The sequence below is a fragment of the Macaca mulatta genome, chromosome 8 (genome assembly GCF_049350105.2).
Source record: "Macaca mulatta isolate MMU2019108-1 chromosome 8, T2T-MMU8v2.0, whole genome shotgun sequence".
NCBI lineage: Eukaryota > Metazoa > Chordata > Mammalia > Primates > Cercopithecidae > Macaca > Macaca mulatta.
Genome location: NC_133413.1, coordinates 40,353,358 through 40,379,397, shown reverse-complemented (window position 1 = coordinate 40,379,397; position 26,040 = coordinate 40,353,358). Strand labels below are relative to the sequence as shown.

General features: G+C 51.9%; 1 protein-coding gene across 24 annotated transcripts in view; it reads left to right on the top strand.

Moving 5' to 3' along the window:
- FGFR1 (fibroblast growth factor receptor 1) overlaps window positions 1-23,396 on the top strand; it is a 58,060-nt gene extending 34,664 nt beyond the window's left edge. For 4 of the 24 annotated variants that reach the window (XM_028852157.2, XM_028852159.2, XM_077942388.1 and 1 more), the window contains exons 3-18: window positions 5,884-6,150; window positions 7,399-7,482; window positions 7,740-7,912; window positions 9,581-9,704; window positions 11,115-11,305; window positions 13,871-14,015; window positions 16,069-16,265; window positions 17,736-17,881; window positions 18,115-18,236; window positions 18,685-18,795; window positions 20,056-20,246; window positions 21,210-21,332; window positions 21,487-21,557; window positions 21,825-21,962; window positions 22,099-22,204; window positions 22,318-23,396. In XM_028852157.2, coding sequence (XP_028707990.1) covers window positions 5,884-6,150; window positions 7,399-7,482; window positions 7,740-7,912; window positions 9,581-9,704; window positions 11,115-11,305; window positions 13,871-14,015; window positions 16,069-16,265; window positions 17,736-17,881; window positions 18,115-18,236; window positions 18,685-18,795; window positions 20,056-20,246; window positions 21,210-21,332; window positions 21,487-21,557; window positions 21,825-21,962; window positions 22,099-22,204; window positions 22,318-22,494 — 2,366 coding nt within the window. In that variant the 3' untranslated portion in view covers window positions 22,495-23,396. 24 annotated transcript variants of the gene reach the window in all.
- Window positions 23,397-26,040: the final 2,644 nt, after the last annotated feature.

The following is a 26,040-nucleotide window of genomic DNA, read 5'->3' as shown; positions in this document are numbered from 1 at the left end:
CCCAAGGTCCGGGCCACTGGACAGGGTAGTGACGCGGTCAAGCAGGGCCTGGAAAGCATACAAGCAGTTGGTTCCATCTCCTATAGGAAGGTGGCATCATCCCTGCTTTGTAAACGGAGAACCTGACACACACCAAGAGCACTCCTAGCCATGGAAAAAAGCCGCTAGAACCCGAGGTTAGGCTGATTTTTGGTTCCTCTGAAAATTAGCTTTTGCCAGATGCTAGATTCAGTTCTGGACCTATTGAGTAGTCTCTGGGTTTTTGACCTTGTTAGGCACTGTGGGAAAATTATACGTACGTCTGTGCTGAGTTGCTTGCTAATTCCTAGGAGAGACTTAGACATTCTGGACAATTAAGAAGCAATACAGGCCGGGCGCGGTGGCTCATGCCTGTAATCCCAGCACTTTAGGAGGCCGAGGCTGGCGGATCACGAGGTCAGGAGATCGAGACCATCCTGGCTGACACGGTGAAACTCCATCTCTACTAAAAATACAAAAAATTAGCCAGGCGTGGTGGTGGGCGCCTGTAGTCCCAGCTACTCAGGAGGCTGAGGCAGGAGAATGGCGTGAACCCAGGAGGCAGAGCTTGCAGTGAGCTGAGATCCTGCCACTGCACTCCAGCCTGGGCGATAGAGCGAGATTCTGTCTCAAAAAATAAAAAGAAGCAATACAGGCCAGGCACGGAGGCTCACGTCTGTAATCCCAGCACTTTGGGAGGCTGAGGCGGGTGGATCACCTGAAGTCAGGAGTTCAAGACCAGCCTGACTAACATGGTGAAACCCCATCTCTACTAAAAATACAAAATTAGCCGGGCGTGGTGGCACGTGCCTGTGATAATCCCAGCTACTCGGGAGGCTGAGGCAAGAGAATTGCTTGAACCCAGGAGGCAAAGGTTGCAGTAAGCCGAGATCACGCCATTGCACTCCAGCCTGAGCAACGAGTGAAATTCTGTCTCAAAAGAAAAGAAGCAATACAGCTCTTTGAGAAAGATGCAGTCGTAGGTGGTGTGGCGTTGCAGTCCACCCGCTCCTGCTCCTCACTCACCGCTGTTCTGAACAAGTCAGTCAGGAAGTCGCACTGCAGCCATGGCTTTTAAAGATACTAAAATCACCTGTGAAGCTGGAGGTGACCATTCATCAAATTTGAATCCCTCTAATGAGCCACAGCATAAAATCCCTGGAGAAAGTGTGTGCTGACTTGATTCAGAGGAGGAAAGGAAAAGAATGTCAAGGTGAAGGGATCAGTTTGAATGCATGCCAAGACTTTGAGACTCACTATAAGAAAATCTCCTTGTGGTGAAGGTTCAGAGTCATGGATCGTTTCTAGATGAGAATCCACCATCTACCCACTGACTTGCACAGTCCTGAGATTGTTAAGCGGTTGACGTCCATCAGTATTGAGCCAGGAATTGAGGTGGAAGTCACCAATGCAGATGCTCAAAGTCAACTACTAATAAATTGATTAGCAGTTGTTTAAAAAGAAAAAAAAAAAAAGCAGCAGCAATATGGGTTGAGTGCAGTGGCTCACGCCTGTAATCCCAACACTTTGGGAAGTCGAGGTGGGTGGATTGCTTGAGTCTAGGAGTTCAAGACCAGCCTGGGCAACATGTTGAAACTTTAACTTATTATTTTAAAAAAGAAACATTATACCCAATGTCTGTCAATTGAGGACTGCGATGTGGTATGTCTACACAATGGAATATTATTAGGTCATTAAAAGGAACAAAGTGCTGATTCTATGCTATAACATGGAGGAAGCTTGAACACATGCTAAGTGAAAGAAGCCAGTCACAAAAGATCACATATTGTATGATTCCATTGATACGAAATATCTAGAATAGCCAAATCCATAGACAGAAAGCAGATTAGTGGTTGCTTAGACTGGGAATAGGGGATAGAGGAGTGACTACTATGAGTCAGGCATTTTTTGAGGGGTGGGGGATGGTAAAAATGTTCTAAAGTGTGATTGTGGTGAATGATTGCACAACTCTGAATATACAAAAACCATTAAATGGATGAATATTACAGCATGTGAATTACCTGTCTGCTGTTTAAAACAATAGAAACAATACAAAATAGAATGTAATTGAGTGTGAATTTGTGTGATTCAGACAGTAACTGTTTTACAGAAAATTAGAGATGAGACATTGGTGTAAACAAGGCTTCCTAGTTTGTTGTTTTGTTTTAAGACAGGGTCTGGCTGGGTGCAGTGGCTCACACTTGTAATCCCAGCACTTGCTAACTGAAGATGCAAGGACTGAGGCGGGTGGATCACTTGAGGTCAGGAGTTCAAGGCCAGCCTGGTCAACATGGCGAAACCCCGTCTCTACTAAAATGCAAAAATAAGCCAGGCATTTTGGCATACGCCTGTAGTCCCAGCTACTCCAGAGGCTGAAGTGGGAAAATGGCTTGAACCTGGGAAGCAGAGGTTGCAGCAAGCCGAGATTGTGCCACTGCACTCCAGCCTGGGCAACAAAGCAACTCTGTCTTTAAAAAAGAAAAAAAAAAAGGGTCTTTGTCGCCCAGTGGCATGATCATAGCTCACTGTAGCCCAACTCCTGGGCTTAAGCAGTCCTATCTCAGCCCACCGCGTAGCTGGGACCACAGGCATGTGCCACCAAGTCTGGCTAGTTTTTAAATTTTTTTGTAGAGACAAGGTCTCACTATGTTGCCCAGGCTGGTCTTGAACTCCTGGGCTCAAGTGAGCCGCCTGCCTCAGCCTCCCCAAGTGCTGGGATTGCAGGCATAAGCCACTGCGCCCAGTCCCTAGACATTTTGGATGGTGGACTTTGAGTAGTTTGAGGCAGGAGGACTCTGGAGTGGCGCTGACAGTCCTCCGGATGGAGTAAGCTTTGCCATGGCAGGGAGGATGCAGCTGGGGCTGAAAGCATCCCGACTGGGGGGTGGGGAGGGTGGCGGTGGGGAGGGACAAACCCTGGTAGAGAGAATGGGGTTGGCTGGAGAGAGTGGAAGCCGATTGCAGGGAGTCTTGAAGGTGAGGCAGGGATGTGAATTTTATTCAGTACACAGGGTAGATTTTGATCAGAAAAATAATGTCAAGCACATGACGGCTTGGAAGCGGGAGTCTGAGCTGCAGCCCCAGGGAGGCCGTTTAAAAGATCATCCCCGCCAAGTGTGGTGGATCCTGCCAGCACTTGGAGAGGCCTAGGCAGGCAGATCACGGGGTCAGGAGTTTTAGACCAGCCTGACCAACGTGGTGAAACCCCATCTCTACTAAAAATACAAAAATTAGCTGGGTGTGTTGGCGCACGCCTGTAATCTCAGCAACTCAGGAGGCTGAGGCAGGAGAATCGCTTGAACCCGGGAGGCGGAGATTGTAGTGAGCTGAGATCGCACCACTTCACCCCAGCCTGGGCAAAAGAGTGAAACTCCATCTCAAAAAAAAAAAAAAAAATTATCCCAAGATGGTTCTGGGAAAGGGAGAGGATAGAGCATACCTGAGCCATGTTTGGAAGGGAACTGGGGTCTAAGCTTGCATCAGGAGGAAAGCGAGCTGGTTCTTGAGGCTTTTAGAGATCACGTATAGTGGAGTTTTGTTTGCACGTTCTGGTTGGGACCGTCAGGAAGGTATGGATCCAAGCTGGTATCAGCTAGAGCGGGTCTCACCAGGGCCAGTGTTCCTTTGCTACTTTCTCTTGGAGGGAAATAAAAGCCTGGGGGTTCTCTTTGCTACGGTTTTGTCTTTGGGAGCTGCTTTTTTCTCTGGGACCAGGCTGCAATAGGCCTTGGGTTGCCAGAGGGTAAGAATTCAAGTTTACTCTTGACCAACGGGTTGCACAGATCACAAGCTGCAAAATATTTAATCACTGAGGTCATTTGAGGGAAATGAGATTTGATCAATAGGAGTGTCTGCTCTGTTCCTTAAGAGTCGAGTCTAAACTGCTTTTCCCCTACCTTCATTGGGCAAAACCACAGACCATTAAAAATGGAAAGAATAACTTCTTCTAAGGCCCACAAAAGCTTATTTTTAATCAGTTGTGTGGTCTACTCACCTTTGTGGTGTTCCCCTTGACCGGACTCACAAAAATAAACGTGTGCAAGCCTAGTGGTGTCTGAGCCCTTCTAAAGCAGCACCCTTGTGTCTGACAACTCTTATTTAAGATAAAGCCCATGGGTCGATGCAGGACTGGGCCTGCAACCTCAGCCCCCATGAGGGAAACCACTGTCAGTCCCTGTCAGTTGCTGGTCACTTCTGAAGCGCGGGACACCTATTTTCATTTTTAAGGTTTCTAGCGGAAGCCTGCTGAGCACTTCAGAAAGACTCTCTTTCAAATAAGGGGGAGTGAAAGAGAAAAGGGAGATTAGAAAGGAAGGCAGTGAAGAGCTAGGGTGACTGCACGTGTGGTATTTACTGAGCAAGCATTTCCTGGGCGCCAGGCATCATGGTGGACGCTGGGGATTTGAAGGTACCGATGACACATCCCCACACTCAGGTTCAGAAAGAGGACTGCCCTTCAGTGTGACAGGTGCCAGGAAGGGGAGGGCACCTAACCCAGACTCGGAGTCAGCACCGCCCTCGAGGAGAAGTCAACAACTAGGCTGAGACAGAAGAGTGAGTATTGAGAGCTGGACAGAAACAGTCGGGGGCTCTGTGGCCGCTGGGGCAGGCGTGAGCCACAGCAGGGGCTGAGGGAGAGCAGGCTCTTTCAGAGCCTTGTGCATCGCATTGGGGAGCGACAGTTGCTCTCCAGAGTCTCTTAGGGTGAACAGATGGTGAGAAAAGTCCTCTCCAAGGCTGTGGGCGGGGTGTGGGTGGTAGGTGAGAGGTGGAAGGTTCCAGGAGTACGTTTGAACATCCTAAAAGGAAATAGAAACTTCATTTCCCCTCGTGAGTGCAGAGGGGTGTGTTCGGGAGATGGGTAACAGCCCAGCATGGTGGACTCAGGTGTGTCTGGGCCACGGGCCTTCTTGAACGCGTGTGGGAAGAGGCACTGGTCAGGGGAGGGACGGGTGCTCTTGGCGGTATCAGATCTTGTGTGAGGTGCGGACACCCCGGTGGGTCCAGCACTCCCACCCAGGGACAGAGAAGGACGGGGCACGGGGAGGGAGAGTGGATGGTGGGGGGCCTGAGAGGGTGTGCCCAGGCAGAGGGCTGAGGAGAAAGGACCTTTGTGTGCGACAGCTCCTGCTGCCAGAGCAAGTGTGGGTTTTATGGCAGCTGTGGCCTCTGGTTCTAATATAGTCAACAGCTCCAAATCCCCTGCCCTGACACCTGTTAGCGAGAGGTTCCCTGAGCTGACCTCTCTTTGGGCTGCCCCCTCCCAGCATGTGCATCTGACATGTCGGGGGCGAGACCCCCACCCTCGCCGAATCACACACATCCCGGTCAGCCCCTGGTTGACAAATTGCCTTCTCTCGACTTGGGCAGGGGCTGCTGGGGTTTTGAGGGGCGGGGTTTGTTCAGCTGTTGCTAGGGAAGGGTGAGGCTGAGCTATCCCAAAAGAAATGGGGTGTTCCTCTGGCAAGTGGGGATCTTGGCAAAGAACTGAGTGTCCGGGGAGGGGGCAACTCTGGACACAAAGAAGTCCTGGGGAGGGCTGACCTTTCCCCTTAGGATGGGGGGAAATGAAATGTGATCCGCTTAATGCTGCTACAGCTGCTTCCTAACTTTGCCTCTTTCTTCCTTTGACTTTTGGAGGAGTGGGGTGGAAAAGAGATAGGGGTTCCCAGGCAGCCAGCTGTTTCCCCACTGACCCATGCTCCAACTCCCACTGCCCCGGCTCAGTAGCCTCCAGTAAGTGATGCCCGGGACGGTGCGGCTCCGTGTGGCCAGCATAATTCCCTTTGTCTCTCCCCTCCTCCCCTCTCCCTGTCTTCCTCTCTCGCCCCTTGGCCTCCCTTCCCGGCCCCGTGGTGGCTGCAGCCCAGCCCTGGGGAGCCCCTGTGGAAGTGGAGTCCTTCCTGGTCCACCCCGGTGACCTGCTGCAGCTTCGCTGTCGGCTGCGGGACGATGTGCAGAGCATCAACTGGCTGCGGGACGGGGTGCAGCTGGCAGAAAGCAACCGCACCCGCATCACAGGGGAGGAGGTGGAGGTGCAGGACTCCGTGCCCGCGGACTCCGGCCTCTATGCTTGCGTAACCAGCAGCCCCTTGGGCAGCGACACCACCTACTTCTCCGTCAATGTTTCAGGTTGGTAGCCAAGCCGTGCCCTCGCCCCTCCCTAGACCCACCCCCTCCACCCCTCTCTGCCAGTATCAGGGGAAGGTGAACCTCCTCCCCCTCCGTGGTCTGCCCCCACTCTGCTTCAGAAACTGCTGCCCACTAACATTGCTCCCTGCCTGCCGCGTGGCTTGGCTCTCAGAGGGGTGACCAGGTGGGGTGGGCCCCAGGGCCGGAGATCTGGGGCTTCCAGGACACACCTCGGAGGTGATTGCCAGGGCTATTGGGATGTTAAGACCCTGTGATTTTTTTCCACCACAGCTTGCCCAGATCTCCAGGAGGCTAAGTGGTGCTCGGCCAGCTTCCACCCCATCACTCCCTTGCCATTTGGACTTGGTACTCGGCTTAGTGATTAGAGCCCCCGAACAGGTGGTGGGATCCCTGCTCTGCTGGAGAGGAACCCAGGTGCACTGCAAGGGAGCTGTGCGAGGGCAGCCAGGGAGCCCTGGAGCTCTGTGAACTTGGGAACCTGCCACTATTAGAATGTGACTTTCACAAAACTAGGAGTTGAGAAAGTGTTGCTGAAATTTTCTTTATGCCAATTTTGCACCTCGGGGTGCGGACTTGGCACCAGATCCCCAAAGGTGATAGGAAGGACTGGAGAAAGATCTGGCATGAACCCTGATGGGTGAGATAACATGTGTGTCAAGCCTGTTCTTACAAGAAATAAATACTTACTGGGGAGAGGTGTTGGCAGCTGCCGGGGTGTTGGGTGCCCTATCTGCTCTGGTTAGGGAGGGCAGCCCCCAAACCTTAGTGGACACATGCTAGAAAAATTCTGACTGTGGAGTGTTTAGCCCATCGTTTGGAAATAGCATCTAGCTACAATGTGTCTAGACCTGCCTGGGTTTCCCTGTAGTCAGCCGTCCAAAGAAGAATACACGCTGCCTGGCACCAGCACACCCAGGTGGTACCACAAGTTGAGAGAGAGCCTTTGAATGTAGGACGGAATTAAGTTAAAGAGGAACAGCTGACCCTGATGGAACCACCCAGTGTGAAGGCTTCCAGGCAGTGGGAGCAGTGCTTTGGGGAAGGAAGGAAACACGCACAGGAACTGTTCTTAAACAGTTTCCATCCCACCAAGAGATCGTCACTAAGGGAGAAGTGGGACTGGTATCCCCGTGGGGAGGGTGTTTGTGTTCATCTGGAACTGCACTAGCCTTGGCGAAATCTAGGGGTCCCTAGGAGGAACCTCAGTGCCCCTTCTTCTTCCCATAGATGCTCTCCCCTCCTCAGAGGATGATGATGATGATGATGACTCCTCTTCAGAGGAGAAAGAGACAGATAACACCAAACCAAACCGTATGCGTGAGACACTGTTTCCTATCTTACTGCCCTTTGGGTCTGGGCGTTGGGTTTAAGAGGGGAGGGGAAGGCTGAAAGGGGAGGAGGAGAGGGCACATGGGGTCACGATGCCTGTTCTGCTAAGTGCCAGGCACTGCTCACAGGTGTTGGGCAGATGGGCAGGGCACCCCCAGGTCCTGGCCTGGGCCCTGCTCCTGAGCCTGACCAGCTGCTCCTCCCCACCCTGCCTCTCTCTCTCGGCTTTCCCCGGGCAGCCGTAGCTCCATATTGGACATCCCCAGAAAAGATGGAAAAGAAATTGCATGCGGTGCCAGCTGCCAAGACAGTGAAGTTCAAATGCCCTTCCAGTGGGACCCCAAACCCCACACTGCGCTGGTTGAAAAATGGCAAAGAATTCAAACCTGACCACAGGATTGGAGGCTACAAGGTACGTGTGTGTGCATGCTAAAGTTGAGTAACGGGAACAGGGGAGGCCGAGCTAGGAAGTCCTGATTACACGCTTTTCATTGTTTTAAGTAATACTTTCTACCTATACAGGTTATGTATTAAAATTTTTAAATGCAAAAAAATGCAAATAAAGTTTAAAAATTTCTTCAGTCTTCTTTCTGTGTAATATGGTTTTTACATAGTTGATCACGTCATGTATAATAATTTCCTTGCCTTGTCATTTGTTAACATGAGTGTTTTCATGATATATTTCAAGCATGAATGTTTGAAACATATAAGATTCCATTATTTTTAAATCCCATAATTTGGCTGGGCACAGTGGCTCACACCTGTAATCCTGTCACTCTGAGAAGCCAAGGTGAGCAGATTGCTTGAGCTCAGGAGTTCGAGACCAGCCTGGGCAACATGGTGAAACCTCTCTACTAAAAATACAAAAAATTAGCCATGCGTGGTGGCAGGCTCCTGTAATTCCAGGTACTCGGGAGGCTGAGGCAGGAGAATTGCTTGAACCCGGGAGGCAGAGGTTGCAGTGAGCTGAGATCATGTCACTTCACTCCAGCCTGGGTGACAGAGCGAGACTCTGTCTCCAAAAAACAACAAAAAAGTCCCATAATTTAATGAACTATTTTGTGATATTAGGTATTTTCTGGTTTTTCACCATAATAAATAATGTTGCAGTGAATCTCTTGTCAGCATTTTTAAGTGTGCTTCCTTAGGACAGATTGTTACAAGTGAAATTAACAACTTAAAGGGTGTAAGCATTATTTATTTATTTATAGACGGAGTCTTGCTCTGTCGCCCAGGCTGGAGTGCAATGATGCCATCTTGGCTCATTGCAAGCTCCGCCTCCCGGGTTCATGCCATTCTCCTGCCTCAGCCTCCCGAGTATCTGGGATTATATGTGCAGGCCACCATGCCCGGCTGATTTTTGTATTTTTAGTAGAGACGGGGTTTCCCCATGTTGGTCAGGCTGGTCTTGAACTTCTGACCTCAAGTGATCTGTCCTCTTGGGCCTCCCAAAGTGCTAGGATTACAGGCATGAGCCACCGCACCCAGCCAGAAACATTTTAAATTAATTCACCATGCACTCACTACATGCAAGACACCATGCTTTAAATGCTACAAGACAGTGTTCCTGCCCATAAAAATTTTCCAGTCTCATCAGAGTCAAATGTCCATGAGTGGCTACCGTAAAAAGCAGACTGTGATCAGTGCCCTGGTAGGCAGAGGAAAGGGTGAGCACGGTTCTGACCAGAGAGTGGACTGGAGGAGATGGTTTTTGAAATGAGCTGTCAAGGGCAACAGGGGCTGGATTCTTAGTATAATAGGGGAGGTGCACAGTTGGGAACATTCCTGGTGTATTTGGAAGTGTTTGCAGAAGGCACATCTGTCCAGATCACGAATGACCTTGAACGTCACAGTGGAGACTTCCAGAGTCTTTACACCCCATCTACCACCTTGCAGAGTGTGAACGGGCTGGTAGTGGGGGCAACCCACGCCTTGTCCTAGCCAACCCTGCAGCCTGGAGCCCTGTGCCACCAGACTCTGATATGGAGGGCAGGTGCCACGGGGTGCCAACATTGTCATGGGGCTTCTGCCTGTATTTTCCTTCAGACTCTGAAAGTATCCCTTCGGCATTTCCCCTCAGGTCCGTTATGCCACCTGGAGCATCATAATGGACTCCGTGGTGCCCTCTGACAAGGGCAACTACACCTGCATTGTGGAGAATGAGTATGGCAGCATCAACCACACCTACCAGCTGGATGTCGTGGGTAAGAGGACAGAGGCGGCAGGAGGAATGCATTTAGTGGGAAGAGCTGAGCTTGGAGAACACAGCCGGGGTGTCCAGGTTTCTTAGGGGCAGAGTCAGGATAGCGGTTGGCACTTCTTGGCTTTGTCACCTTGAGCAGGTCACTTCTCCCTTTTGAGTCTCACTTTTCTTATCTGTAAAATAGAGTTAAGATCAGACAGTAACACATGTCAAAGCTGGTTGTCACTGTGAAATGGAAGGTGGTTTCAGAGTCTGTCCTGAAGGAGATGCTGTTGGAGAGGTGTTAAATGCAGCACAACAGGAGCTGTCGCTTAATGCCAGCAATGTGCCAGGCTCCTTAAATACCTGCTCTGTAATGCTTGTGGCACACCTGCAAGGTAGGTGGTATTAGTCTAGCTCTGCACAGGAGCCCAGGCAGTGAGGCTCAGAGAGGTGAGATACCTTGCTGATGCAGAACTGTACACCTGTGCCAACTTCAGGGCATCACAGGAGACTCTAGGAAGAATGTTGAGCCTCTTGGAGCGATTACCACAGCGTTTTCCTTCTAGGAGTTCTGAAAATCACTCCCTAGAGATCATTGGGTACAGAGTCTCTCAGTCAGTGTTCTTCTTGTGATAATATGGTCTAAAAAGGAGATTGTGGCCAGGCGCAGTGGCTTATGAGCTCCAGGTGGCGTAATGGGATTATTCATGCCTGTGATCCCATGACTTTAGGAAGCCAAGGCAGGAGGATTGCTTGAGGCCAGGAGTTTGAGACCAGCCTGGGCAACACAGTGAGATCCTGTCTCTATAAAAAAATTTAAAAATTAGCCTAGTGCAGTGGCATGTACTTGTAGTCCCAACTGAGTAACTGAGGCTACTGAGGTGGGATGATCACTTGAGCCCAGGAGTTCCAAGCTGCAGTGAGCTATGAAGACACCCTTGTGCTCCAGCATGGGTGACAAAGTGAGACCCTGCCTCTAAAAAAAGTAAAAAGGAGATTCTGATCCAGGAGGTTGGGGTAAGGTCTGAGATCCCGCATTTCTAACAAGCTCCTAAAGGATGCTGGTAGCACTGCTGGCGGATCACGCTGTGAACAGCAGGAGTCTAAGTGACTCTGGTTTTACTTGAGGAGGAGCAGGTTATGCTGAGGTCTGGGGGTGCAACTGAGTTAGAAGGTTCTCCATTAAAGCATGAGCGATTTACTGTGACTATAAATATGACCGCCTTGGGAAGGAGGATCCTGATGGCTTAGGGCCTGAAGAGATGGTGTCCCTTTCCCCTGCTCTGTTTTGAGAGGCCTGGGCTCAGCAGAAGTGCTGGGACGTGTACAACCCATCACTGGGAAAGCCAAGTGGGACGCAGGTGAGCCCACCCTTCTTTAGCCCTGGCAAGGTCCCCGTGACAAGCTCCTCCTCTCCCCTCTTCCACAGAGCGGTCCCCTCACCGGCCCATCCTGCAAGCAGGGTTGCCCGCCAACAAGACAGTGGCCCTGGGTAGCAACGTGGAGTTCATGTGTAAGGTGTACAGTGACCCACAGCCGCATATCCAGTGGCTAAAGCACATCGAGGTGAACGGGAGCAAGATTGGTCCAGACAACCTGCCTTATGTCCAGATCTTGAAGGTAATCACGGCACCAGTCTTCGTGGGCCAGTCTGCTGAGGAGGAGACCAGTGTCTCGGGGGCTCAAGTTCCTGTGGGCAGGCTCAGTGCCCCCGAATGGGATCATTCCTCACCCTTCAGGCACACACACTCCATCTCGGTAGGGATCTAGCCACATCCCCCAGGACTAGTGACAGAGGTCACAAAGTGGAGGTGAGCTGGGAACAGAGGGCTGCAGGGATGGGTGATGCTGGTCTGTTAAAATTTTTGAGAGCAACGTCACTGGGGCTTTGGGGTCAGCTACGCGAGGAAGGCATTTGGACCCCTGCCTTTTCATTGCCCGAAACCAGAGCCTTTCCGACAAGCATTTCCCAGTCTTAGCCCTGCGTCCTGAGTTACGTACAATCTTTCTGGCAAATGGGGTGCATGATAAGAGCATCTTTTATGAAGAGTTGGAAAAACAGATGCCACCTATAAATTCTAAGCCATATGAGGAGTAATGAATGGCATTTTCTTCCTTTTTCCTCTCACTCCCAGACATTCATTGTCCCTGAATGCTCCATTAATCCAGGGAAGGTAATTGCCTAAACCTCCAGTGGATCTCGCAACAGGAAGGAACCAGAAGCTGGGAAAGTTGTTTACCTCTTTGTCCCAGAGTTAGACCTCATCCTCCCCTGGCTTGGCTGTCTCAGAGATATACTGGCCCTCCCTTCTCTTCTCTTTGCTACTGGTGCTAAAACTGCTCTGTAGGTCATTGGCCACTGTCCCCACTCACACAACCCCTGCTCTAGTCCTGGAGGGAGTGGGTTAAACACAAATAGAACATTCCATTTGAAGCAGTGATTTTTTTTTTTTTTAAATCAAATGCTTTGGACTTTTGAAGTCCACTTGTTCTGTCCTTCTAAAAGGGAAAGAAGGCCGGGCGCAGTGGCTCACGCCTGTAATCCCAGCACTTTAGATCACTTGAGGTCAGGAGTTTGAGACCAGCCTGGCCAACATGGTGAAACCCCATCTCTACTAAAAATACAAAAATTAGCCTTGTGTAGTGGTTGGCACCTGTAGTCCCAGCTACTCAGGAGGCCGAGGCAAGAGAACTGCTTGAACCCAGGAGGCGGAGGTTGCAGTGAGCTGATATCACGCCACTGTACTCCAGCCTGCGTGACAGAGTGAGTGAGACTCTGTCTCAAAAAAAAAAAAAAAAAAAAAAAATCTAAAAGGGAAAGATAAGAAATCTCACTTAACATCTCCCTTCGCTCCCTGGGCCTGCCTGAAAGTTACACGGGAGCAACATGCGTGGCCACGTCTCAGCGTTTGCCCAACTGACTGGTGTGTCGTTGGTTTGTTCCAGCATTCGGGGATTAATAGCTCGGATGCGGAGGTGCTGACCCTGTTCAATGTGACAGAGGCCCAGAGCGGGGAGTATGTGTGTAAGGTTTCCAATTATATTGGTGAAGCTAACCAGTCTGCGTGGCTCACTGTCACCAGACCTGTGGCAAAAGGTAATGGGGAGATGGATGGGATCCTGTGCTGGGGATTTGATGTAGGCCCCAAGCTGCTGGGGCAGGCGGAGAAGCCAGTACCGGACTGTCCTTGCCACCCTACTGTATTTCTAGTGCCCAGAGCCATGGAAAAATACCCGGCCTGGGAGGCTGGTTTGGTTTGGTATTGTGTTGGTGTCTGCGGGCTCCCTCTCTGCCTTCTGTGTGTTCCTTGGCTGTGTGTGGATCCATGCGAGGACTCACGGGGACACGGTCTTGCTGTGTTACAAATAGTACTTCAGACTGAAGGTGTGAGTGAGTGGTGGTTAAGACAAGGGGCCATAGGCCAGGCACGGTGGCTCATGCCTGTAATCCTAGCACTTTGGGAGGCTGAGGTGGGAGGATCGCTTGAAGCCAGGAGTTTGAGACCAGCCTGGGCAACATAGCAAGACCCCATCTCTACAAATTAAATAAATTAGCCAAGTATGGTGGTGTGTGCCTGTAGTCCCAGCTAGTCTGAAGGCTGAGGCAGGAGGATTGCCTGAGCTCAGAAGGTCGAGGCTGCAGTGAGCTACATTTATGCCGCTGCACCCCAGCCTGGGTTGACAGAATGTGACCCCATCTCTTAAAAAACAGAGAAGGGGTTAGGCGTTCCCTTGCACACTCGCATCTGCTGGCTGTGTATGCACACATGCGCGCGAGTGTGTGTGTGTGCGCATGTGTGTGTCTGCAGCCCCCGCCATCCCTCCTGTGTTCACCTTCTGGCTATCTTTACCTGAAACCAAACAGCCCCTGCCCGCCGGCTCCATTTCTCCATGCCGCTCACCGCCCGCATGCTCGGATGGGCCAGTGGCTGCCAGCGTCTGGTGAAGGGTCGTAACCAGCCGTCATCTTCTCAGGTCTGCCGGAGTTCCTCCCTAAGGGTCTCACCCTCTTCCTCTAACAGGTTTTGCTGCCTGGTGGTTTTCGTTTGTTCCTTGTTGCAAAGAAGATGCGGGGGAGCATTTCTTCCTCTGGTCCCCCTTCTCTCTGTTTCCTTCCCTTGCTCTGCGTCTCTTAGAGGTCTCATGTCCTATGCTTGTCCATTTTGCTTCCATTGTCTCTTCTAGACTGCTGGAGTTAATACCACCGACAAAGAGATGGAGGTGCTTCACTTAAGAAATGTCTCCTTTGAGGACGCAGGGGAGTATACGTGCTTGGCGGGTAACTCTATCGGACTCTCCCATCACTCTGCATGGTTGACCGTTCTGGAAGGTACACACTGTAACTTCTCCTCTCGATGTCCTGCCCTTGCCACGGGCACGGGGGGAGCATGCATTTCCGGGCTCGGGGAGACACAGAGGCAGGAGAGCTGGAAGAATGGGCTCCTGCCTGCCTGGTGCCACATGCTGCCCCAGCTTTCAGAGCTGAATCCTCTCGGCTCAGAGAAGAGCTTCCCTAGTTTTGCAGGCGCACGGAGGCCTCCCACCCATGCACCTGCCTCTGCTCTCCCCCTGGTCATTGCAATGCATGCCCGGAATCTGGGTTTACCCTGCAGCCAGACTCCTCCAGGGCAGGCTCCTTCCGTCCTTGGGTCTAGCAGCCTCCCCAGTCCGCTGGGCACTGAGTGTCTGAAAAGTCTCAGATAGGGCCCTACGCCTCTTCTCCTTTCTCAGGTGCTCAGCCCAAGGGTGGGGCTTGCTGCTTGCAAAGGGCAGTCCACCCTTCTGTACTACCATCCTCTTGCCTTTGGAGAAAGAGGTCAGCCTGGGCAGGTGAACTGAGCTGCCTTCAGAAAGGCCTGTCTCAGGCAGCCGCAGCAGGCTTCATGACGCCCATGTATCCTCTTTGGCTGCTGCCTTCTCTCCTCTCCCAAGAGGGGAAGTCTGTGTGTTGAGCCAGGGAGGAAGGAGCCTGCAGCCTGCTCAGGGTGGTGGCTGGTGACCGCGGGGCCAGGGCTTGCTGCTGTCTCTCGAATGTCCTGCATGTAGGTCTGGCTGTTCCTGCTGGCACTGCCCTCTCCTCTCTCCCCTCCTTTCCCACTCTGCCCTACTTGCCTGTCAGGGTCTACGGATGCCCGTACTGGAGGCAGAAAAGCGTTCTGTTTTTATCGCCGTCCCTGTCTTGGTCCTGTCCGTGCTCCCCATGTGCTCCCAATCAATTGTCTTCGTTCCTCAACATCAGGGAAAGAAAAAACAGCAACACTTCTCCCTGTTATCAGCTCTGCTGTCTCCTTGTCAGACCTTGGGACGTTCTCCTCTGGGCTCAGTCTGGGGTCGTGCCTCATGCCTCTCTGGGGGGGTTCCCAGGGGTGCCGCCTCCATGGCTGGCTGCTGGGTTTTAAAGGGGAAGGTTGGGAGGAGGCCTGTGGAAGGAGGAGGGTGTCCACCCCCGTGGGGCAAAGCATGTTGCGTGAAACCAGCGCTGCACGTGCTGGGATGAAAGCCTCCCAGCCTTCCATGCTGAAGGGAAAGGTGGACCGAACTGGCTTAGCTGCTGTGGCAATGGGGGGGAGGGGCGGTGAATCCTAATCGGAAGGTGGGAGAAGAGAATAACAAAATGCAACCCCGCCCCCTGCCGCCGCATTTCCTTAAGTTTTAGGGGTTGGGACCTATAAGTAGAATTCGTAAGAACTACCAGAAAAGTTTATTTTTGGAAATTAAGTCAGCTTTGCCTGTGGTTTGGCTAGGAGTAAATATTTACCTGTGTGCCCCGACAGAGATGACACAGACCCGAAGTGGGACATTAAGCAGGGCACAGGCTGGTTCCCCTCCTGTCCTCTGTCCTCATTCTGTGAGTGCCACCATCACCAGGTACTGTAGCCTGCAGAAATAAACGAGGCACCAACCCTGCCTTCAGGGACCCTGTGGCTTCTTAGGGACAGAGGACTCAGAAACACCTCTGTCCCTGCATGTTAAGTGCACGCACACAGCGCTGAGGCTTTGCAGAGAAGGGCCATGGCTCCCAAAGGAGACCAAGAAAGGCACACAGAAGTGACTTCTCAGTTGGCCCTTACAGGGTCCCTGGGTGCCTGTACCTCTCCAGTCCAGTTGAGCGAGGAGGCTCAGGAGTTAATGAGGATGTAGCACGATGGTTCTAGGCCATCCCTCTTCCATGGCTCGAGTCCATTGAAGGCAGCCTCCAAGATCAGGGGGTCGTCTGATCCTCCTCGTGCCACAATCCCGGTCCTAGCTAGAACCTGCCGTAGTTCTTCTCCTCCCTAAAAGTTCCCAGGACACAGGAGATAGGTGTTGCTTTTCTAATGGAGCGGGACCTCACATGGACGGGGCCCTCCGAGCCTGCTAATACCCTCTTCGCACTGACTCAGCTCTGGAAGAGAGGCCGGCGGTGATGACCTCGCCCCTGTACCTGGAGATCATCATCTATTGCACAGGGGCCTTCCTCATCTCCTGCATGGTAGGGTCGGTCATCGTCTACAAGATGAAGAGTGGCACCAAGAAGAGCGACTTCCACAGCCAGATGGCTGTGCACAAGCTGGCCAAGAGCATCCCTCTGCGCAGACAGGTAACAGAAAGTAGATGGGGGATTTGCACACTCAGCACCACCTCTCTCTCTGGGCCTCTAATGCCCTGCCCTCTCCATTGTCCCTAATCTACAACTTTGGGCCTTGTTTTCTGGCTTCTGGGCAAGGCACAGTGGAATGTCATGAACTAAGTGTTCCAGAGTCTGTTTCAAGCTGGCGTAGCCCGTGAATTTCCTGCACCCTCCATATCCCACTGCAAGTCCTCCGGACCCCCGGGACATGGATTGGGAGGAAGTCCTATTTGGACGGAATGTGCAGCTGATAACATGAATTTGAACTGTCCCCAAGGGCTGCTTAGAAGTGCAGAGATGCAGGGTAGAGAAGAGGACTGTCTGTATTAGTCCATTTTCACGCTGCTGATAAAGACATACCCAAGACTGGGCAATTTACAAAAGAAAGAGGTTTAATGGACTCACGGTTCCACGTGGCCCGGGAGGCCTCACAGTCGCAGAAGGCAAAAGGCACATCTCACGTGGGGGCAGACAAGAGAAGAGAGCTTGTATAGGGAAACTCCCCTTTATAAAACCATCAGATCAGCTGGGTGTGGTGGCTCACGCCTGTAATCCCAGCACTTTGGGAGACTGAGGCGGGTGGATCACAAGGTCAGGAGATCGAGACCATCCTGGCTAACACGGTGAAACCCCATCTCTATTTAAAATGCAAAAAAATTAGCTGGACGTCGTGGCTAGCGCCTGTAGTCCCAGGTACTCGAGAGGCTGAGGCAGGAGAATGGCATGAACCCGGCAGCGGAGCTTGCAGTGAGCCAAGATCGCACCACTGCACTCCAACCTGGGCGACAGAGCGAGACTCCATCTAAAAAAAAAAAAAAAAAAACAAAACAAAAAACCATCAGATCTCGAGAGATTTACTCACTATCACAAGAACAGCACGGGGAAGACCTGCCCCCATGAGTCAGTGACCTCCTACCAGGTCCCTCCCATAACACGTGGGAATTCAAGATGAGATTTGGGTGGGGACACAGCCAAACCATTATCAGCCATACCATACCCTTGTCCCCTGTATGCCCACCCTTCTGCATGGGAGGGTGTGTGCAAGAGTGGCCGTTTCCTCAGAAGCCTGTGCTCATTCTGGAAGGTGCTTTGGGAGTTAGGAATCCATAAACTAAGGCAAAGTAGTTGCAAAGAGTCAGGAGAATAGAGTTGTTACTGCTATGATCAGTTATAAAATGTCAAGCTGGAAGAGGTGCATTTGGTCTTCTTAATTTAAAGGTGAGTGAAGTCTAGAAAGGCCAGCTCATGGCAGAAATAGGTCAGTCCTAGAAATTGGGCCTCCTGGCCTGCCATGGTCTTTGAAACACTCTGTGTTGGGAAAGGAACATCAGATACACAGACACGTGTCTCTGCCATTGTTGGGAAGCCCTGACTAGGAATTGAAAGGAGTCACCCTTGACCCCGCTCCTTGCTCTAGGGTGACCCCACTCTTCCTTGCAGGTGTCTGCTGACTCCAGTGCGTCCATGAACTCTGGGGTTCTTCTGGTTCGGCCATCACGGCTCTCCTCCAGTGGGACTCCCATGCTAGCAGGGGTCTCCGAGTATGAGCTTCCTGAAGACCCTCGCTGGGAGCTGCCTCGGGACAGGTAATAATACTTTAACTCCCAACTTTTTGAAGGCGTTCCTTGCTTGCTATTCTAGTGGTGGAAGGTGCATATACTAACACCTTCTGGGCGGTGAAGGTTCATGAAATGCCTGCAGAAACATTGCCACTTTCTGCTTGCAGTTGGGTGAAATACAGAGAGGTGGAGATGGGGTGCCTCTCAAGGTTTGAACTTCACCAGCCCCAACTTATGCCACTCTCTGTTTTCCCTGAAAGACTGGTCTTAGGCAAACCCCTGGGAGAGGGCTGCTTTGGGCAGGTGGTGTTGGCAGAGGCCATCGGGTTGGACAAGGACAAACCCAACCGTGTGACCAAAGTGGCTGTGAAGATGTTGAAGTGTAAGTGATGCTTCTGTCCTTGCAAAGAAAATCTTGTCCCGTTCCAAGCAAGCAGCAGGCCTCGGACCCAGCAGAACAGCTTCTCTGGTGCCTTTGCTGCCCACCCCTGCTCCCCTGCCTGCTTGGGGTTACCTGGGAGTGGAGGGGGTGTTCTGCACCCTGAGATTGTTCTGTGACCTCACTCTGTTCCTTGGTATCAACCTGGGCTGCGGTCAGGTGTTTATCCTGGATCCATCGCTTGCAGGCTTTCCTCACATCCCTGCCCACTCACTACCACCTATTGCAACAACGACTCCCATTAGACGGAAGAGAAAATAAGTTTGGATGGAAGTGGGGAGGAGAGAATCAAGTCCCAGGGAAAAGCAGCCCCTCGACACATACCCCACTCCCTTAGCCTTTATCCTGCCCTCCCTTCCCAAGTAAATGAGTCTCAACATGTTCTTTAAAGCGGACGCAACAGAGAAAGACTTGTCAGACCTGATCTCAGAAATGGAGATGATGAAGATGATCGGGAAGCATAAGAATATCATCAACCTGCTGGGGGCCTGCACGCAGGACGGTGGGTACCGGCCAGACTGGCCTTCCCTGCCCAGCCGGCAGAAGATCTGAGCTGCGGTATCAGTCCCAAGGCCTCTCTCAGCCACAGTTAGGGAAGGGGGTTAAGAGAGGCCACATTAGCAGAGGTTAAAATGTGTTATTTCAGGGTCTGGGCTCCGCTCATTGGTGTTCATTCAAGAATACAGATACCTAGATTCACACACACGGTGTGTTAACAGAGGCAGCTGAGTAATTATGGGCTAAGAGCGCTCAGGCTGGGTGCAGTGGCTCATACCTGTAACCCCAGCACTTTGGGAGGCCAAGCAGGTGGATCACTTGAGATCAGGCGTTCAAGACCAGTCTGGCCAAAATAGTGAAACCCCGTCTCTCCTAAAAATATGAAAATTAGCCAGGCCTGGTTGTGCATGCCTATGATACCAGCTACTCGGGAGGCTGAGGCACAAGAACTTGCTGGAACCCGGGAGGTGGAGGTTGCAGTGAGCCGAGATCATGCCATTGCACTCAAGCTTGGGAGACACTCCCTCTGTCTCAAAAATAAAATAAATAGGCCAGGCACAGTGGCTCACACCTGTAATCCTAGCACTTTGGGAGGCCGAGGCAGGTGGATCACTTGAGGGAGGTCTGGAGTTCGAGACCAGTCTGGCCAACAGGTGAAACCCTGTCTCTACTGAAAATACAAAAAGTAGCTGGGCGTGGTGGCACATGCCTGTAATTCCAGCTACTCGGGAGGCTGAGGCAGGAGAATTATTTGAATCCGGGAGGCGGAGGTTGCCGTGAGCGGAGGTTGTTGTGAGCCGAGATCACGCCATTGCACTCCAGCCTGGGCAACAAGAGCAAAACTCCATCCCAAAACAAAAAACAAAAAAAAAGCCAGGCGTTGTGGTGCATGCCTGTAATCCCAGCTACTTGGGAGGCTAAGGCAGGAGAATTGCTTGAATCCAGAAGGCGGAGGTTGCAGTGAGCCAAAAATTGCACCACTGCACTCCAGCCTGGGCAACAGAGTGAGACTCCATCTCAACATAAATAAACAGACAAACTGGGGCTCTTACCCCAATGTTGCTTGAGAATTTTCTGGACTATGCAGGGAATAATTATTTCTCTGATTTTCTTTGGGTAGTAGAATGGATTTCCCAGGTCCCCTAAGAGGAGGCAGGAGAGGGGAGGTGGCCAGGGTATGCTGCTGGGGATTGGGTTTCTTTGAGGTGAAGCCAAACCTGCTCACCTGCTGCTGGCCCCGTGGCCTCTTCTCCTGTGCCCGCAGGTCCCTTGTATGTCATCGTGGAGTATGCCTCCAAGGGCAACCTGCGGGAGTACCTGCAGGCCCGGAGGCCCCCGGGGCTGGAATACTGCTACAACCCCAGCCACAACCCAGAGGAGCAGCTCTCCTCCAAGGACCTGGTGTCCTGCGCCTATCAGGTGGCCCGAGGCATGGAGTATCTGGCCTCCAAGAAGGTGTGGAACCTGAAGGCTCCCCTGGGTAATGCCAGGGTGGGAACAGAGTCCCCCCCAGTCCTCCAGCCTGTGACTTGTCATCTTGTGGTAGCATTGTAGATGCACTGAGCACTGGCCATGTGTACCCTGTGTGTTGTCTTAGGCTCTCTGGGAACCACAGAGTCAGGAGAACCCGTGTAGCCAGGTGGCCTTGGGGTCAGACTGATAGAAGGTCAGATGTGTGCACTGCCACTTTCTGCGTAGCCTCAGGCAGCTACTTAGCATCTTAAAATTCTTTGAATACAAAATAAGAATAATATCAGCTGGGTGCAGTGGCCAAGGTGGGAGGATTGCTTGAGCTCAGGAGTTTGAGACGAGGTTAGGCAACATAGTGAGACCCCGTCTTTTAAAAAAAAAAAATTAGCTGGGTGTGGTAGTGCGTGCCAGTAGTCCAAGCTACTTGGGAGGCTGAGATGGGAGGCTAGCGTGAGCCCAGGAGTTTGAGGCTGCACTGAGCCATGATCACACCACTGCACCCCAGCCTGGGCGACAGAGCAAGGCCCTGTCTCAAAAGAAAATAAAGTATAACAACACCTGTTGTAGAATTGTTATGAGGATAAAATGAAACTGTCTGTGAGTGTTGAGTGCAGTGTTTGGTGTGTAAGGGCTGGCTTGGTTTGAGCCCAGCCACATGTGGACTTGCAGTGCTGGGAGGCAGGACCTGGGAGCACGCACCCCTGCAGACCCAGCAGAGGCATAAGGGGCCAGCATTTGGGGAGGGAAGGGAGGGGCGCTTGCTGTGATGAGAAGCCTGATGCTGGCAGAGAATATTAGAGGAGGGAAAGCAGAGGTTCGGGGGCAGAGCAGTGTGGCAGAAGTCCTATGACACAAGTCGGCCAGTTTGCATGGGTGGCAGCCCCCCCCCACAGAGCCTTCCAGCTCCCTCACCTCCCCGCTTCCCACTCTCCCTTCCTCCGTCCTCAGTGCATACACCGAGACCTGGCCGCCAGGAATGTCCTGGTGACAGAGGACAATGTGATGAAGATAGCAGACTTTGGCCTCGCACGGGACATTCACCACATCGACTACTATAAAAAGACAACCAACGTGAGTGCCAACAGGGCTGCCCTATGCTGGTGGTTTCATCTGAGAAGCTAGGAGTGGGGTGGGCTCAGAACCCACCCCCCCGCCCAGTCCCTTCCCACCTGTGCTCTCACAGCCCTGCCTGGGGCCACGCCAACCTCCCCTGTGCTGCTTTCAGGGTCGACTGCCTGTGAAGTGGATGGCGCCCGAGGCATTGTTTGACCGGATCTACACCCACCAGAGTGATGTGTGAGTTTGTAACAGCAATTGCCAGGGAGGTGTGGGATAGAGAGCTGCTAGCACTGCAGAGTCCTGCATTCTCCCTGGACTGAGGAGTCCTCCTTCCACCCGAGAGGAAAACAAAACACTGTCTGTGGTCATTTCCTCTGCTCCAGATGTTGAAAGGCTGATCTGTTCTCCACTCTGTCTCCTGGCACTGCCCTGGGTGGAGGATTTGTGCTGGAGGAGGGGAGGCGGAGAAGCTCTAACACCCCGTGGCTCTCCGCTTATTTGCAGGTGGTCTTTCGGGGTGCTTCTGTGGGAGATCTTCACTCTGGGCGGCTCCCCATACCCTGGTGTGCCTGTGGAGGAGCTTTTCAAGCTGCTGAAGGAGGGTCACCGCATGGACAAGCCCAGTAACTGCACCAACGAGCTGTAAGCCCGAGGAGATGTCGGAGGCCCTGAGGCAGGCCCTGGGGCAAGAGTGGGCTTGAGGGGCAGGGGGTTAGATGAGAGGGTGTCCATCTCCAGTAGGCGGCCCTTCCTCCCTGACCTTACGGTCCTGCTGCAGGTACATGATGATGCGGGACTGCTGGCATGCAGTGCCCTCACAGAGACCCACCTTCAAGCAGCTGGTGGAAGACCTGGACCGCATCGTGGCCTTGACCTCCAACCAGGTAAGGCTGCCCATGCCAGAGCCAGAGCTCAGGCTGTCCCCACTGCGTGCATGCACCTCCCTGAGTAGGGAGGAGGGGCCCGGCCCATCACTGCTTCCTCTCGCCCATCACAGGAGTACCTGGACCTGTCCATGCCCCTGGACCAGTACTCCCCGAGCTTTCCCGACACCCGGAGCTCTACATGCTCCTCAGGGGAGGATTCCGTCTTCTCTCATGAGCCGCTGCCCGAGGAGCCCTGCCTGCCCCGACACCCAGCCCAGCTTGCCAATGGCGGACTCAAACGCCGCTGACTGCCACCCACACGCCCTCCCCAGACTCTACCGTCAGCTGTAACCCTCACCCACAGCCCCTGCCAGGCCCACTGCCTGTCCGTCCCTGTCCCCTTTCCTGCTGGCAGGAGCCCGCTGCCTACCGGGGGCCTTCCTGTGTGGCCTGCCTTCACCCCACTCAGCTCACCTCCTCCTCCGCCTCCTCTCCACCTGTTGGTGAGAGGTGCAAAGAGGCAGATCTTTGCTGCCGGCCACTTCATCCCCTCCCAGATGTTGGACCAAGACCCCTCCCTGCCACCAGGCACTGCCTGGAGGGCGGGGAGTGGGAGCCGATGAACAGGCATGCAAGTGAGAGCTTCCTGAGCTTTCTCCTGTCAGTTTGGTCTGTTTCGCCTTCACCCGTAAGCCCCTTGCACTCTGGTGGCAGGTGCCTTGTCCTCAGGGCTACAGCAGTAGGGAGGTCAGTGCTTCGAGCCTCGATCGAAGGTGACCTCTGCTCCAGATGGGTGGTACCAGTGGCTTACTAATTCCGATACTAGTTTGCTTTGCTCACCAAATGCCTGGTACCAGAGGATGGTGAGGTGAAGGCCAGGTTGGGGGCAGTGTTGTGGCCCTGGGGCCCAGCCCCGAACTGGGGGCTCTGTACATAGCTATGAAGAAAACACAAAGTGTATAAATCTGAGTATATATTTACATGTCTTTTTAAAAGGGTCGTTACCAGAGATTTACCCATCGGGTAAGATGCTCCTGGTGGCTGGGAGGCATCAGTTGCTATATATTAAAAACAAAGAAAAAAGAAAAAAAAGAAAAATGTTTTTAAAAAGGTCATATATTTTTTGCTACTTTTGCTGTTTTAGTTTTTTAAATTATGTTCTAAACCTATTTTCAGTTTAGGTCCCTCAATAAAAATTGCTGCTGCTTCATTTTTCTATGGGCTGTGTGAAAAGGGTGGGAATGTCCACTGGAAAGAAGAGACACCCACGGGCCCTGGGGCTAGGCCTGTCCCGAGGGCACTGCACGCTCCTGGCGCAGGTTCCTTGTAACCTCTTCTTCCTAGGTCCTGCACCCAGACCTCACGACGCACCTCCTGCCTCTCCGCTACTTTTGGAAAGTCAGAAAAAGAAGATGTCTGCGTCGAGGGCAGGAACCCCATCCATGCACTAGACGCGCTGGGCGGAGAGTCAAGGCCCAGCAGCCAACCACCATGGATGGTTTCCTCCAAGGAAACCGGTGGGGTTGGGCTGGGGAGGGGGCACCTACCTAGGAATGGCCACCAGGTAGAGCTAAAGTGATTAAGAGGTAGCCAAGGGCACAGTTGCTCACACCTGTAATCCCAGCACTTTGGGACGCCGAGGTGGGCAGATCACTTAAGGTCAGGAGTTCGAGACCATCCCGGCCAACTTAGTGAAACCCCATCTCTACTAAAAATATAAAAATTATCCAGGCATGGTGGCACGCGCCTGTAATCCCAGCTCCACAGGAGGCTGAGGCAGGAGAATGCCTTGAACCTGGGAGGCGGAGGTTGCAGTGAGCCGAGACTGTGCCATTGCATTCCAGCCTGGGCGACAGAGAAAACAGAAAGGAAAGCAAATGATGAAGGTCTGCAGAAGCTGAAACCCAGACATGTGTCTGCCCCATCTGTGTGGGCGTGGTTTTGCCGGTGCTTGTAAGTGCAGGAGAACATGTCACCTGAGGCTAGTTCTGCATTCAGGTCCCTGGCTTCGTTTCTTGTTGGTATTCCTCCCCAGATCGTCCTTCCTGTATCCTTGTGACCAGACTGTATTTATTGGGACTGTCGCAGATCTTGGCTTCTTACAGTTCTTCCTGTCCAAACTCCACCCTACCCCTCAGGAAGGGGGGAAAATTCTCCGAATGCTTTTGTTTTTTTGGCTGCTTGGAATTTACTTCTGCCACCTGCTGGTCATCACTGTCGTCACCAGGCGGATTCTGGCTCCCCGGTACCTCATGGCTCAAACTACCACTCCTCAGTCGCTATATTAAAGCTTACATTTTGCTGGATTACTGCTAAATACAAAAGAAAGTTCAGTATGTTTTCATTTCTGTAGGGAAAATGGGATTGCTGCTTTAAATTTCTGAGCTAGGATTTTTTTTGGCAGCTACAGTATTGGTCATTATTGTAAAATTATCTTTGTTTCTCTCTGTAAATACGCACCTGCTAACATTACAATTTGTATTTATGTTTAAAGAAGGCATTTGGTGAAGAGCTGGGAAAGGAATTTTTAGCTCTTAAAAGCATTTGCTTTGAGACCACACAGGAGTGTCTTTCCTTGTAAAACAGTGATGATATTCTGCTTTGGCCCTACCTTGAAGCAATGTTGTGTGAAGGGATGAAGACTCTAAAAGGCTTCATAAGCCCTTGGGAGAGGTGCTAGAAAAATATATGGCACTATCATAATTACAGTGATGTCCTTGCTGTTACTACTCAAATCACCCACGAATTTCCCCAAAGACTGCACTAGCTGTCACATAAAAGAGAGTGAAATTGACCTGAGAGAAAATGAAATGGCCATTTTACATAGAGGACCAGATTGGGTCTCCTGAGGAAAGGAATCCAGTTTATCTAATGAAGATGTTGTGCCATCAAGGCACTGAGTCTGTCTGGTTTCCTGAGGGTTAAAAGATTAGGGCTGGGATCACCACAGCAGTAATCAATACTGCCTTTCCGTCTTTTCTAATTGCCATAGGCTGAAGATCATCGGTCCCTTGGCCCTGCTAATGTAATGTATTGATCTCAGGTAAGTAAGATTGAACATCAGATGAGGGAGGAAATCTGTCTCAATGTTAATGAGGTTGCTGTGCTTATTAGCTACCACTGGGTGGAGCCAGCGAGCTGAAGTTTCAGTTGGCATTAGGTGAACCACCAGTCAGCTCTCAAGTCACATTGGTCCAACTACTACCTGCTAGTATGTGTTGGTGGTGAGTGGGAACTCTTTAGCCTAGATTTGGCATTACGGAAAAATTGATTGGACAGCACTGATATGGCTTGTTTCGGAATGATTTAAGTATAGAATTAGACATGACACAAGTGCAAGGCCGTAAGTGTTAGTGGCCACCACCTCTCTATTGTAGCAGAATTCTATGTGAGACACAGGCCACATCTAGCATCACTGCAGTTGGGTTTTAGAGAATGCCTAAAGTGGCTGGGCATGGTGGCTCACGCCTGTAATCCCAGCACTTTGGGAGGCTGAGGCAGGCGGATCACCTGAGGTCAGGAGTTCCAGACCAGCCTGGCCAACATGGTGAAATCCCATCTCTACAAAAATACAAAAATTAGCCAAGTGTGGTGGTGCATGCCTTTAATCCCAGCTACTCCAGAGGCTGAGGCAGGAGAGTTGCTTGAACCCAGGAGGCGGACATTGCAGTGAGCTAAGATCGCTCCACTGTACTCCAGCCTGGGTGACAGCAAGACTGTCTCAAAAAAAAAAAAAAAAAAAAAAAAAGTCAAAAGTCATACCCAATGAGATCATTAGCAGCAGGTAGAGCCAAGGCATCTGCATCTATAGAGAAGGGAGCAGAGAGGAGAAAGCTCTGAAGCAGCCGGAACAG